The sequence below is a fragment of the Penicillium concentricum genome (assembly GCF_028827145.1).
Source record: "Penicillium concentricum strain IBT 3081 chromosome Unknown utg000001l_segment0_segment0, whole genome shotgun sequence".
NCBI lineage: Eukaryota > Fungi > Ascomycota > Eurotiomycetes > Eurotiales > Aspergillaceae > Penicillium > Penicillium concentricum.
In genome coordinates this window covers 8,424,292-8,437,487 of record NW_026622754.1, presented here as the reverse complement: position 1 = coordinate 8,437,487, position 13,196 = coordinate 8,424,292, and the positions used below count along the sequence as shown (strand labels likewise).

At 48.5% G+C, this 13,196-nt stretch overlaps 8 protein-coding genes across 8 annotated transcripts; 5 read left to right on the top strand and 3 right to left on the bottom strand.

Moving 5' to 3' along the window:
• Positions 1–738: 738 nt before the first annotated feature.
• Positions 739–4,066, top strand: N7517_003260 (rRNA-processing protein UTP21; the record flags this gene model as incomplete). The annotated part of the gene is made up of 5 exons (XM_056720990.1): positions 739–846; positions 907–2,394; positions 2,453–2,704; positions 2,768–3,406; positions 3,458–4,066. 5 exons carry the CDS (start codon positions 739–741, stop codon positions 4,064–4,066), a joined length of 3,096 nt encoding a protein of 1,031 aa, XP_056585125.1.
• An 840-nt stretch (positions 4,067–4,906) lies between these two features.
• Positions 4,907–6,229, top strand: N7517_003259 (uncharacterized protein; the record flags this gene model as incomplete). Its single annotated transcript, XM_056720989.1, has 1 exon — positions 4,907–6,229. One exon carries the CDS (start codon positions 4,907–4,909, stop codon positions 6,227–6,229), a length of 1,323 nt encoding a protein of 440 aa, XP_056585124.1.
• A 505-nt stretch (positions 6,230–6,734) lies between these two features.
• Positions 6,735–7,493, bottom strand: N7517_003258 (rRNA-processing FCF1 family protein; the record flags this gene model as incomplete). Its single annotated transcript, XM_056720988.1, has 4 exons — positions 6,735–6,816; positions 6,880–7,242; positions 7,298–7,366; positions 7,423–7,493. The coding sequence occupies 4 exons, from the start codon at positions 7,491–7,493 to the stop codon at positions 6,735–6,737; spliced, it is 585 nt and encodes a 194-aa protein (XP_056585123.1).
• A 205-nt stretch (positions 7,494–7,698) lies between these two features.
• N7517_003257 (uncharacterized protein) lies at positions 7,699–8,113 on the top strand (the record flags this gene model as incomplete). Its single annotated transcript, XM_056720987.1, has 3 exons — positions 7,699–7,734; positions 7,843–7,862; positions 7,921–8,113. 3 exons carry the CDS (start codon positions 7,699–7,701, stop codon positions 8,111–8,113), a joined length of 249 nt encoding a protein of 82 aa, XP_056585122.1.
• On the bottom strand, positions 8,077–9,289 carry N7517_003256 (S-methyl-5-thioribose-1-phosphate isomerase; the record flags this gene model as incomplete). Its single annotated transcript, XM_056720986.1, has 2 exons — positions 8,077–8,704; positions 8,769–9,289. 2 exons carry the CDS (start codon positions 9,287–9,289, stop codon positions 8,077–8,079), a joined length of 1,149 nt encoding a protein of 382 aa, XP_056585121.1.
• A 618-nt stretch (positions 9,290–9,907) lies between these two features.
• Positions 9,908–10,270, bottom strand: N7517_003255 (U4/U6-U5 snRNP complex subunit LSM6; the record flags this gene model as incomplete). The annotated part of the gene is made up of 3 exons (XM_056720985.1): positions 9,908–9,930; positions 9,999–10,112; positions 10,165–10,270. The coding sequence occupies 3 exons, from the start codon at positions 10,268–10,270 to the stop codon at positions 9,908–9,910; spliced, it is 243 nt and encodes an 80-aa protein (XP_056585120.1).
• Positions 10,271–10,926: 656 nt separating this feature from the next.
• On the top strand, positions 10,927–12,096 carry N7517_003254 (small ubiquitin-related modifier domain-containing protein; the record flags this gene model as incomplete). Its single annotated transcript, XM_056720984.1, has 1 exon — positions 10,927–12,096. One exon carries the CDS (start codon positions 10,927–10,929, stop codon positions 12,094–12,096), a length of 1,170 nt encoding a protein of 389 aa, XP_056585119.1.
• A 311-nt stretch (positions 12,097–12,407) lies between these two features.
• N7517_003253 (RNA methylation protein TRM112) lies at positions 12,408–12,953 on the top strand (the record flags this gene model as incomplete). The annotated part of the gene is made up of 3 exons (XM_056720983.1): positions 12,408–12,617; positions 12,701–12,890; positions 12,949–12,953. Exons 1-3 carry the CDS (start codon positions 12,432–12,434, stop codon positions 12,951–12,953), a joined length of 381 nt encoding a protein of 126 aa, XP_056585118.1. The 5' UTR covers positions 12,408–12,431.
• Between the last annotated feature and the right edge of the window lie 243 nt (positions 12,954–13,196).

Sequence of the window (13,196 nt, the reverse complement as noted above, 5' to 3'; positions counted from 1 at the left end):
TGATCAATGGAATGGGGGATTTGAGAAATCACAAATTCTTAGCAGGAATGTCTTGGAAGCTCCAGGCTCTTTGGATTGTATTACCAAATATGATGGGGGGTTCCGCATTTTGACATAGGCGGAGAAGGGAACGGCCTTTTGGCTTCAAGTTTGTACATTTTACTCATCAGACTTGAAGGGTTGAAAATGGTATGTCAATTGTGTATTCGTTTCATCGGGCTTCCTCGTATTCCTATAGAGTGCCCCATTAGTATATATAAAAGTACGTATGCCCCATCTACCCAGGTACTTGGTACGGAAGTCCCCAACACATGACTACACTATTTGATAGCATGTTGATTAGTACAAAGTAGTGTAAGATAAGATGATCGGTGAGTTTGTTTTAAGAGAATAAAAGAAATCGAAGATGATTAGCAGCTATATAAGCTAGATAATCATGTTAAATCATGACAGATCCAAGAGAGAATCCTAGATATTCTCATGTGAAGGTATTGTCTACCCGGGCCAAAGGTACATCATCTACTTGAAGGCGGTGTAATGTCTGGAGGGCTGGGCGGGGCAGAAAAAAACAGCGGGAAAAAAAAGACAAAGCTAGTGAGAACGACTTGGACTGCTTAGATACCCTTCGTGATTGACTTGGTGAACAAGTCAGAACGGAATTCTCACTTGAAAAGTTAAGGGTTCTCTTCTGATTACTTTGAACCCTCCGGCATACCCATTGTCGTGTCCCTTGATATCATGCCTTCTGCGGCCGATAATTTCGATCTGCCTCTTGCGAAGAGGCAGAAACGGGTATCGCAAGTTAATGCTGGAACACGTGGTTCCAAGATCTTTGCTCCTTTCCGTGTAAGTTGAGAGACACATTTGAATCGCTTCTTGTCTCTAAACTGACTTGTCGCTATAAAGACACTAGGATTGGTGTCACCAACACCCGTTCCTTTTACATCGGTGCGCCTAGGTAAATCGACCTTTCAAATCACAACCTCCGTTGGACACTCGCTGCAGACTTATGATTTGCGCCGGGGTTTGAACCTCATCTTTCTGACTCGACCCCAAACACCGGAGATCATCACGGCAACATGCGCGTGGCAGGATAAGGTATTCGCAGCTTGGGGCCATCTCCGATCGCAGTCCCCCGGAGGAGTCTGGGTTTTCAAGCGTGGCAAAAAGGTTGCAGAGCTTGAGGGTCCCGCAGACCTGAAGGGGCCCATTGAACGCCTGGTGGTGTTTGGTTCATGGGTGGTTGGTTGCTGGACCGGTGGGCTCGAGGTTTGGAAGACGGGCACATACGAGCATTATGCTAGTCTGCGGCCACAGTCTACTCGGGGTTCTTCTGGAGAGAAGATCTACACCGGGATTATGTGCAATATGCCGACTTATTTGAACAAGATATTCGTGGGCCGATCGGACGGAGCCGTCGATATCTGGAACCTCCGCAGTGGAAAACTTCTTCACACGTTGCCCGCTTTATCGTCAGATGCTGGGCCCGTGACTGCGATTCAGCCCACACCTGCTCTGTCTCTTATTGCCATTGCCTACAAGGGCGGTGCGTTGGCTATTCAGAACGTGAGCTCAGGTCAGCTGGTTTTGTCTCTCAAGAACGCATCATCCCGGGGTCTCCCCGTAACATCCATCACTTTCCGCAACGATGGACTGGGTGCTGGCCACGATGGCCGCAGCTCAGGTGTTATGGCCACCGCGTCAAGTGGTAGCGGCGATATCACACTCTGGGACTTGAATAATGGAGGTCGCATTGCAGGCATTCTTCGTGGAGCCCACCGGGTGTCAAGCGGCGAAAAGCCCATGGGCGCTAACCGTGTTGAGTTCCTGGATGGACAGCCCGTGCTCGTGTCATCCGGCGACGACAATTCTTTGAAGACTTGGATCTTCGACGAAACGCCATTCTCGCCCATTCCCAGACCTCTTCATAGAAGAAACGGACACTCCGCTGCCGTCAGCGCTCTCGATTTCCTGCCGACATCTTCAGATGGTTCCGAATCCGGCGGCAAGTGGCTTCTCAGTGCAAGCAAGGATTGCAGTCTCTGGGGCCTCAGTCTGCGCAAAGATAGCCAGCATACCGAGATCTCACAGGGTAGCTTGGAACGCAAGGCCAAGAAGGCAGGGCCATCCAACATCTCAAATACAGAGGATCTCAAAGCTCCCGAGGTTACATGTATTGCCTGCAGCCTCAACCGTGATGGCGGCATGGGAGTCACCACTTCCGGTCCGATCTGGTCGAACCCGAAGGTTACAAATGCCGACGCTTCCAATGCAACAGGCTGGGAAAGCGTGGTTACTGGTCACCGGGGCGACAAGTTCGCACGTACTTGGTTCTGGGGCAAGAAGAGAGCAGGCCGATGGGCGTTTGCAACCAGTGATGGAACAGAAGTCAAGGTGCGCAGGTTATTGAACATGATATGCAATTGTTCTCTTTTGCTAATATTCTTCATAGAGTGTGACGGTTTCGCAATGTGGAACTTTCGCTGTTATTGGATCAGCCGGAGGTGCTATCGACATGTTCAACATGCAGTCAGGCCAGCACCGACAAAGCTTCCCAGCTCGCCCCCCAGCTTCCCGTGGCGCCAAAGCCAATGCTCAGGTCTCGGCCGCTGCAGCCTTCAAACACACCAAAGCTGTGACTGGCTTGATGATTGACAGCTTGAACCGTACCGTTGTCAGCTGTGGCCTGGATGGCAAAGTCAAGGTACCCCCCGCCCCTTTTTTTTTTTCTTCTAGGGATTCACAAGTTGACTTTTCTGTAATATAGTTTTGGGATCTCCTCTCTGGAAAATTCCTTGATGAACTAGACTGGCACCCCATGGCTGCCATTACTGGACTTCGCTATAACAAGTCGAGCGAATTGATTGCCTTCAGCTGTGACGACCTCTCGATCCGTGTCATTGACCTCGAGACCAGAAAGCTCGTTCGTGAATTCTGGGGATGTGTTGGTCAGGTCAACGATTTCATCTTCTCAAATGATGGACGATGGATTGTTGCTGCCTCCATGGACTCGGTGGTCCGCGTATGGGACATGCCCACTGGGCATCTGATTGACATTTTCAGGGTCTCTAGCACATGTGTCGCTCTGGCCATGTCTTCAACGGGTGAATTCCTTGCCACCGCACACGCTGGTAGCATTGGCATCAGCCTTTGGAGCAATCGCAGCCTTTTCATGCCTGTGTCGACCAAGAATCTGGACGAGAACGTTATTGAGAACGTTGGACTCCCGGCAACCTCAGGGGAAGGCGGTGCTGGTCTTATTGAGGCCGCATTTGTGGATACTACCGAGCAAGATGAGGCAGAGGGCCCAGTACTGGCAACGGAACAACTACAACACGACATGATGACTCTCAGTCTTGTCCCTAAGAGCAGATGGCAGTCATTGATTCACCTAGACACTATTCGGGTATGTTTTTATTCCTGTACAAGTGCAATTCTCTAGCTAACAGTTCAACAGGAACGCAATCGCCCCAAGGAAGCTCCTAAGGCTCCCGAGAAGGCTCCGTTCTTCCTTCCTTCTCTCCTCAATTCCAGTGGACCCGAGACCGCCAGTGAAATCCCCGGCACCGAGGACGATGCTGCATTGCTGGCCAAAACCGCCGAAGCCGAAAGGATGCGGATTGCCAAGTTGCAAAATGGTGGAACTCCCAATGCTCCTCAATCTATTTTCACTCGATCATTGGCAGTCGGCCATGGTTCCGGTGACTTCAGCTCATTTATCGACCACCTCAAGACCTTATCTCCGGCCAAAGCAGATCTCGAGATCCGTTCACTGGATCCTCGAGTAGGTGATGGACACTCCGAGTTGTCCGATTTCGTTGTTGCCCTGACTGCTCGCCTGAAGTCCAAGAGAGACTTTGAGCTTGTCAATGCTTGGATGGCGGTCTTTTTGAAGATTCACGCCGACACTGTGAGTCTCAGCTCTACTCAGGATGAGCCTCAGTATCGTGTATTGCAAGATGCTCTCGCAACTTGGTCTGCTGAGCAGCAGCGGGAAGGAAAGCGCCTAGCTGAGCTGGTGGGCTACTGTCGCGGAGTGGTTGGATTCTTGCGATCTGCCCGGTAATTTAAAATGGACAGATCCATACTTGGATAAATATCCCTCGAGGCATAGAGTGCCTTTTGTTTTCTTTGTTATCTATCATGCTTGTTACGTTGAATCTATATATGCATTTGTTTTAAATCCAGTGATTTTGTAGGAACTTCTAAGGACTTCTGCTGGTCCTACCTACTTTGTCTGGTTTTCTTTCTCGGCACCTTCTGAGTTTATACATATTTTCATTTCCGGTTTAAAGAAGGATGATATCCAAAATCTCTCAAGTTGGAATCCAACGACCGCGGGCCTCACCATCCCTGACTAATACAAAAAATTTCCCAGGTTGGACCTAACAAAAAAAACAACCCACAATCAGAAGGGTTCTTACACGACATTGGCCATGGGGATCCCTCATTTAACCAGGCACCTTCTTCCATATGCCGAAAATGTCTTGTTAGATGGGAGGGAAATCGATTCAGAACTTCCGCGAGTCGAAGCCGTGGTCATCGACGGGCCCAGTCTAGTTTACCATACCTATCGCCGACTTTTGGGTTGGATGGATCCAAATGTTGATGTCCTTGACTACCAGCCAACCTGCGACGAAATCAGTCGTGGGGTGAGCAGCTTCCTTCTCCAATTAACCAGACTGGGAGTTAAAATGTAAGCCCTCGCACTAGTCTTCAACCCAGCTATCCTCTGATTATCAACTTTCTTTCTCTCCTACCCTTTAGACATAAGATATGCTTCGATGGTGCCTTACCCATCTCCAAGCGAGAAATCCGCTATTCCAGAATTGAAAAGTTACGACATCGACTGGATTTAGCTCGTCGAAACCTGTCTCTGCCTGCAACACCCAAATGTCGCGATGTGATGCCGACTAAACGAGGGCAGGTCTGGTGCAGTCGAGGCTTGCCTCAGCGACGAAAAGGCCTTCCAGAGAATCCTTTCATGGTATCCGCGGTCTTTGAAGACCTGCGGAACCGATGGAGCAAGGAAGAGATCCGGAAAGAGGTTGACGATGATATCAGCTGCCTTGCCGATACTGATTACCCCTGGGCTGAGATCACCGTCATGGTACCGGGAGAAGCAGATGTCGAGTGTGCCAGTGTGGCAAAACTTACCGGCTGTGCAGTGTTGACAGATGATTCGGATCTCCTACTTCACGATCTTGGCCAGCATGGCGCGGTCTTGTTTTTAGACTCAGTGCAAACGTCCTCGGGCGTCTGGGATCCAGCCGAACCCGATATTCGCGGGCTGAGAATCTGTCCCCATTCGCTTTCTGGTCGATTGGGCATCCCAAGCGTTCAGTGGTTTGCTTACGAGTTGCAAAGGAATGTTCACATGCGTTTTGCTGAACTTACCCGGATATCTCAGGAGAGCAGTAAGGCGACTGAGCTCTCCTCTGAATATCTGGAGTTTCTTCGAGAATACCAACACGAGACCACAGATAATGAGGTGATACGTGGAGCAAGGCAGTCATTACAGCCGTTGGATCCGAGGGTATCGGAGTTATTTTGGCAGTATGAACTTCCTGGTATCTACTGCTTGGACGAACAGCCGCACGTCTATCTCGGCATTCTGAACGAAGACTCTTCCAGGCGATGTGCCTGGGAACAAGGTCGAACATATAGGTCCCTTGGGTACTCGTTCTTCAACAATTCCCGTCCTGTTGCCAATCGCTTCGCGGCTGTACATGAATTTGTCCGCAGAGGCGGAAGGATCGTGGCCGAGGAGATCACTTTAAGCGGAACAAATACCGTGACCTCTGACCTGGATCTCGTCCGGAAACGTCTTGCCACAGCACATGCTGCCTTTGACGGCGGTCTGGCAGCGGAGAGCTTCTGGTATTTGTTTGCTCTTTCCGATATCTATCGTGATGGAGCCGGCACAACCACAGTTCCGAGTGCGAAGCAATTGGAGAGCTTTCTTACAAAGGGATATATGGTACAGAGTACCAAATGGACAGACATTCACCTCCTTGCTCAAATGCAGGCTGGACTGTACTCTTTACGAATACTGAAGCAACTTCTCGATATCGCTGCTCCTGGTGATAAATTGGTTGAATCCAGCTCACTACTCGCGGATTTACCTCCACTACACATAATGATGTCGCGACAGAGAATGACCCAGAGCTTCGTCAACACTCGTCTTGTCCGGCATGCGGTTCGTCAAATGATAGAAACATATGGTTAACAAATATGAACACACATTGCAAGCGAATGCACTACGTGCTTTACAAATTAAAGACCGCATGGTTCGCGAGCCCTTAGGGAAATGACGGTGGTCAGCTAGGAATTTGACATCCATTGGTCTTTGTAGATTACAAGCACATTTGCATTTCCGGTCGCCATATATGGAGAAGACGTAATTGCGCCACTGTATAACCTTGCCTGAGAAGCCCCGGGTCCTTCAAATGATTCATTCCATTGGCACATAGGTTTAAAGTACTAGAACCAGCCCTGGGAGGAGCGATGCTGCTGGTTCTCGGTGCAGTCATTTTGTTTGATCAGATACGGTCGGTTGACAGCATAATTTGGTCTTGCGTGTTGTGACCGGTTGATTGTCCGGTGTCTGGAGGCGAAAATTGTTATGTTATTTTACAACTTTCAGGAAAAGAAAGAAAAAGAGATTTTGGTGGGTATCATGTGGATGGTCGTGATGGCGACAGACGAATACAACGATAGATCGTTCAAGTCGCTCATTTTTCGGGGGCATCGGGAAGTCGTTCAATCACATATTTGCCACGAGCGACACTCATGATGGGTGCTCCAGGAATTTTGCTATTATGGATGTTAGAATTTGGCTGGTGCTGCGAAAATGAAGTCGAGCTGTAGGTTACATACCGAATGCGTCTCTTGAGATCACGATCGTTTGTGGCGATAATGTAGACACGGTGCTTGATGACACGATCAACCAGGCAGTCATCGGCATAGGTTCCCTTGTGGTCACACTTGACTCGCTCGAACCGGGGGTCCTTGGCTACACGCAGGGCAAGTCGGTATTTCGGGCCAAGCTTCTCCAACTCGGCAAGTACACAATCGGTAACGATAGGGATACATTTGGCGTACAAACAATCGAGCATGGTGGGGATGACCTCGAGTTTGTGCTGAATGGTGTGGGAGATGAAATTGGTATCGACCAGCACAGAGTATGGGGGGGCAAGGGCCGTGTTGAACTGGAAGAACATGGATGAAGGAGCTTGGGGGCTAGAACCGTACTTGTCAGTATGGTTTTTGCGACAGTATTGTATGATGTACTTACGCCTCTTTGACGAGGTCATCCTTCTTCGCTGCCTCTTTGCCTTTCTCTGTCTTGTCTTGATTTTGCTTCCTATAACCGGCTGTTAGCAAGTCGAAACAAAACTGTGTTTCGCGGTTGTGACAAACAGGCGATTATCGCGCATAGAAATGGCTCTCTTGGCCAGCGCATACTTGCGAGTCTTTTTCTGAACTCCCATGATGACGATATGTGGATGGTGATAAGTAGTGAAGAGGTTTTTTTTTTCTCTTTTCTTATCGGGGAAATCAATCTCGGGTTCGGGATGACTAATCGTGTCGATGGCCCCGATGACATCCCGCTTGTCAGCCCGCGGACAACCTTTGAAGGAACCTCTTGTCTTCAAATCGCTCTTGTACTCAGCAACACACCGTCAAACACTCATCATGTCCAAACCGGATGCAGACTTCGATATGGCGAAGGTAATTCCCCCTATTTCGGTGTTTGCAAGCAGCATCTATTGGCCTAGACTATGTTGCTAGGCGATCCCCTCTACTGATCCAAGACCGCACAGCTAACTCATGATATAGGTACTCGCAGATCTTACAAAGTAAGTGAGCCTGCATATAGCTTACATAAATAATTTCATGATATTGACATATATTTAGGGGTGAAATGACTGCCTCGGCCCTGGAGAATCATCTCAACACAATTGAAAGCCAAGTTGATGAACTATTGGCATCTTTCGAAAAGCAGGGTACTGCTGCAGCGGAGGCTACATCTGTCGATGAAACAAACTTGAGTCAATCGGGCACAAATCAGGATCAAAAAGCAGAACCGTCAAATAGTCCACCCAAGTGATATTGGCCATCGGATCCCTTCTCTACAACCCCGATCTCTGTGATAATCCCATCTATCAAACTCGCAGGAGTAATGTCGAATGCCGGGTTCCAGACATTGATCCCTGGCGCGGCAATTTGCACGGTCTCGATCGTAATCTGGTCGGTGGTCTCAGACCCCCCGGAGGGACCTTTGATGCTGGTCACCTCGGATGCTGCACGTTGCTCAATGACGATATCCTTGCCCGATTTTGTGGCCATATCAATGGTTGTGAGTGGTGCTGCAACAAGGAACTTGACACCGTGGTACTTTGCCAAGACAGCCAGCGCATAAGTGCCGATTTTGTTGGCTGTGTCACCATTGGCTGCTACCCTGTCCGCTCCCACCACAATTGCATTCACGCCCACTTCGGTATCTGCGAGCAAAGCGGCTGCCATAGAATCCGTGATGAGTGTAGCTGGAATTTTATCGTGAACCAACTCGAATGCTGTAAGGCGAGATCCCTGGTTGTAGGGCCTAGTCTCTGTGCAATAAGCGTGACGTAGGATGTTCTTCGAAGCCAGCGATCGAACCACGCCCAATGCTGTGCCATATCCAGAAGTGGCGAGAGAGCTAGAGACTCAGTGTTAGTGAGAACATACAACGGATAACGGATAGCGCAGTGGATCGGCCCTACCCAGTGTTGCAGTGAGTCAAAACAGCAACTTCTGAATTCCCCTTGGCTGCATGAGTGGCGATCCATTCTGCGCCATTGTGCCCAATTTTCTTGTTATCCTCGAGGTCCTTTCCCATCATATCCTCTGCTCCTTGAATAAACGTGGTTGCGACGTCGCGGCCAGTAGAGCCCGATGCTTTCGTGCGGTTGATCACTAGAGCCTCCAGCTTGCCTGCAGCGTCGGCGAGATTGACGGCAGTTGGTCTGCTCGTCACCAGATAAGCAAGCTTCTCTGTGATATATTGGCACACCTCTTCTGATGATTTTGAAAGTTTATTGCTATCCATCACAGAGGTCAGTTCCGCAGCGAGGGCAAGCATTGCTACAATAGCAATAGCAGGTGCCCCTCGGACTTTCATATCTTTGATAGCGTGCCATCCATCTTCTGTAGTCCGAATGGGAATGTATTTTTCGACAAATGGAAGTTGTAACTGATCCAGGATCTCAAGGTTGCCCTTGCTGAACTTGATTGCTTGCAACATCTTCGTAAAGAACAGTCAAAAATTCCGAAGATTTAGATGAGGCGCGAGGAAAGAACCTTAAAAAAAAGTGTCGCGGGGACGACCCCTCGGCGGGACAGGGCTCACTTGGGAAAGCTTACTTAATCAATGCCCCGGCCCCGGGAATAGTTACATGGATATAGGTACAATATGGGTACAACATTCCCAGGAACGTAGCTCCAACCTATAGGCAAGGATACTAAGCCATATCGGAGTCAAATATCATGTATTACTGCGCGAATGTACTTTGCATCAATTAAAACAGAGGTCAATGGCACATCGCCGCATCACCAAAAAAAACATTACCAAGCTGGTTGGGCAACAAATGATGAGCCCATGACATGGGCCAATGTTAAGCTCAATACAAAGCAGGGAAAAAAAAAAGAAACCCCTCAGGTACATAGCCTCCATAGCTTCAGGCTCGCAAGTCTGGTCAACTGCATCATAAGAGTTGGTCAATCACCATCTAGGCTTGTATTCTGTCCTCCTAGCTAGAAGGTTCCAAATCATTGCGATGGCACTCAAGGTGTGTCTTTCTTATCCACCTGCAGGTTGTCATAGGTGGGCCAAATCGCTAATATCGAACAGTGTATTTTCGGATCAACTGGAAGAGATGTAGAGTACTATAGGTTCTGATCAGAAAACTGTCGCGCCAGTCGTATGACGGTAAGACAAGAAGGGATTGACAGACCATTGTTTCCGCGCACGAAAGCATCCCCGTAATTTCGTCGTAGTTTTCCGTTCACGTATTCCTCGGTCTTTTCGAGGGCAATGTTCATGTAGCCATCAACTGATTGCAATTCACCTATAGGCGCATTAGAATTGAATCCACTGGGAATTGGAAGAAAAGCCCATACCCTTGTATACCACTCCGGAATTCAGCTTTACGATCACAGGCGCACCGATGATCTCACTCAAAAAGACAGAGGGGTCTTTCCCTTCAGAGGTTGGGGCGTTCTCCATATTGATGCTGTGGTCTGAAATTTATCAAATGTCAGCCAGAGCAAATTTCAAGGGAGAAAAAGGGGAGGCATACCAGGTTGAGATGTGCTTTGAAGTAGGCGGAGGGACGAAGCATTCGAAAGTGAGAGACCAGGAAGGCGGTGAGGGTGATGAACTATCGCAAGCGGGGCGGGATCTGCTGATAAGTTTTCGTACACCGCTATTGTATTCTGCCCATATTGCCGGTCATAAATAGTATACCTTTTATTAACTTCGCAAACAACGTTCAAAGTATTGAAATGGGTTGGTTCCTAAAGATATGAGTTAATCATAGCTATCTAATGTCAGCTCAAGGGAAAGCAAGAGGGTAGATGTCCTAGATTGTCAAATATTCCGCTGGTCAGAAAGTACCCTAGTGCAGTTTTAGTAGGCGGTAAATACGACGGTGTCCCACGAGGTTCCACTATGCCTATACCAAGTTCGGAAAGATGATGCATGTTCCCTTCACCTTGACTGCCAATTGTTTGGATCACGCCTAGGCCCTCATGTTACACTTTTTACTCCTTCACTAACATATCGCTGATTATAATCAGTGCCCCTCGAGTCATCTCTGAAATAGATTCTGTCATCTTACCATACTTGCATTTTTTACTTGACCAATTTCAGCCCTGAGAATCATGAGCTTTTTCAAAAAGCCCACGTGGGCAGTCAAGAGTACGGGGGAAACTGGCCCTGATTTTTATCGACGCTCAGAACAGACGTACTCTGATATCATTGCTGCGAACCGTGAAGCACACCAGAAGCAGCCGAAAGCACCGGAAATCCCAGGAGATGCCGAAGACACCGAAGATACCGAAGATACCGAAGACACAAAACGAAAGAAGCGCCGTCGACTTTCTGAAGAGAAAGGAAAAGGGCGCGCTGATAGTAGTCCAGTGCGCGATGTGACGCGCGAGGTTGATAGGGTTCAAATTGTGGTACCAAAGCCACAAGAGCTTTCGGGTTCCTCGCGTGATTCCTCACCCGAGTCGGCCGAGTCAGTCGAACAACGCGAAACAACCCAAACACACAGCCCAGAAAACCGCGTGTCTCAGTCACCCCAGAAAGTCAGGGGTCCGGAACCACTAGGTGCTCTGCCTGTTCAACCAGTGATTGTCCTGGTGGATGACTCGGAAACTCGAAGCCCTCGACCTGTTGAACCTCCTCAGCCTGTTCAACCACCAAAACCAGTCGATGACCCGGTCGTCCAGATCATGATCTCATCTGAAATTGCGAACACCAAACCATTACTCGTCCATCGAAAAATGTCACAGCGGCTAAGAGATGTGCGGTTGGCATGGTGCAATCGCCAAAATTTCGACCCGCATATACAATCATCGGTCTACCTGACCTGGAAGGGCCGACGTCTATTTGACGTGACGACTTGCAGAAGTTTAGGCATAAACACCGGGAAAAACTCCGGGTGTATCCTTGGCTTTGATGATGACTCCGCAGGCCAGAAAGAGCTGCGCATACATATGGAAGCGGTTTCCGATTTACCTCTTCCAGTCAATCAGCCAACTACGCCTGGTAATGAAAACACCCCTACAGCGTCGCAACCCCCAGAAGATGACCAGGGTGAGCCAATGAAACTTATTCTGAGGAGTCCAGGATACGACGATTTCAGACTCAAAGCAAGACCAAAGACTGTGGTTTCGCGACTCATATCTGCTTTTCGGGATAAGCAGAAGATTTCTGCGGACCAAGATATCTTCCTCGTGTTTGATGGGGACAAACTCGACCCCGATTCATGTCTAGGCGACTATGACATTGACGATCTAGATCTGCTGGATGTCCAGATTAAATAATCCGCCTTGAAGGATCCGAACTGAATAATAGCTAATCAAGGCTAATCAAAACTAATCAAAACTTCCAGTTTGAACCTAGGTAATTTCTGTAAATAATGTATATAAGATTTCGAAGTACACAATGTCGGGCTCATAGTCCGGGTATTCATATCGATCACATGATATCCGATAAGCCGTGGGGCTCTTATTTTTTTCCTCCCTCGGAGGGGCCACCGACATTCATTATCCTTTAAATTGATCTCCTATCTAGACCCAATCGATCTCTAAATACCCAACCAACATTCCCAAAATCATCACATCGACAATCTACCAGCAATCACCCAAACCCCGCCAAAATGAAAGTGATCACCGCCAATTTCGTGACATGCGCCGTGAAGGAATGCAAGACATCACCAGCCTCATTCCCATTACATTTCAACGATGCCGAGCTAGAGCAACAGGAACTTGATTTCCAGCCCGAATTCATCCGCAACATCCTCCCCCGAATTGACTGGGAAGCTCTGCGCACCATTTCCAACGAGGTAAGTTACAACCCCAACCCCAAGTTGATCCAAACCCAGGTTGAATCACAATTACAAATAAGCTGACTCCTGCATGATCTTAGCTTGGATTCCCCAGTCTTCCGGAGTCGAAACCCGAGGACGCGGCTCTGAACAACGAGCAGACATTGAAGGACTTGCACCGATTGCTACTTGAGACACACGTCACAGAAGGGAAATTGACCTGCGGGAACTGCGGTCATTCATATATGATTAAAGAAGGAATTGCGAACTTCCTTCTTCCAAGCCACCTTGGTGAGAAATTTTATTTTTTTTTCCTTTTTGGCATTCGTTTTGCTAATACCTCTCCCAGTTTGAACATTACAATCCCCACCTGCACCTAAATTGCTTCGCAAATCGATACCCCAGGGCTAGGAACCGGTCTTTGAGAACCAGTCTCTCCATTCCTTTCCTTTTCTTCGAAAGAGGACCCTATGCAGTGGCACCAAGGTTATCAGATATCTGAGTCGACTTCTTCTAGGATTTGACACTACGCTCTCAAGTTGCTTTTCTAAAAGGAACTTTGCCTCAGGGCCATGGCTCAGAACGGAAAACAGGCGA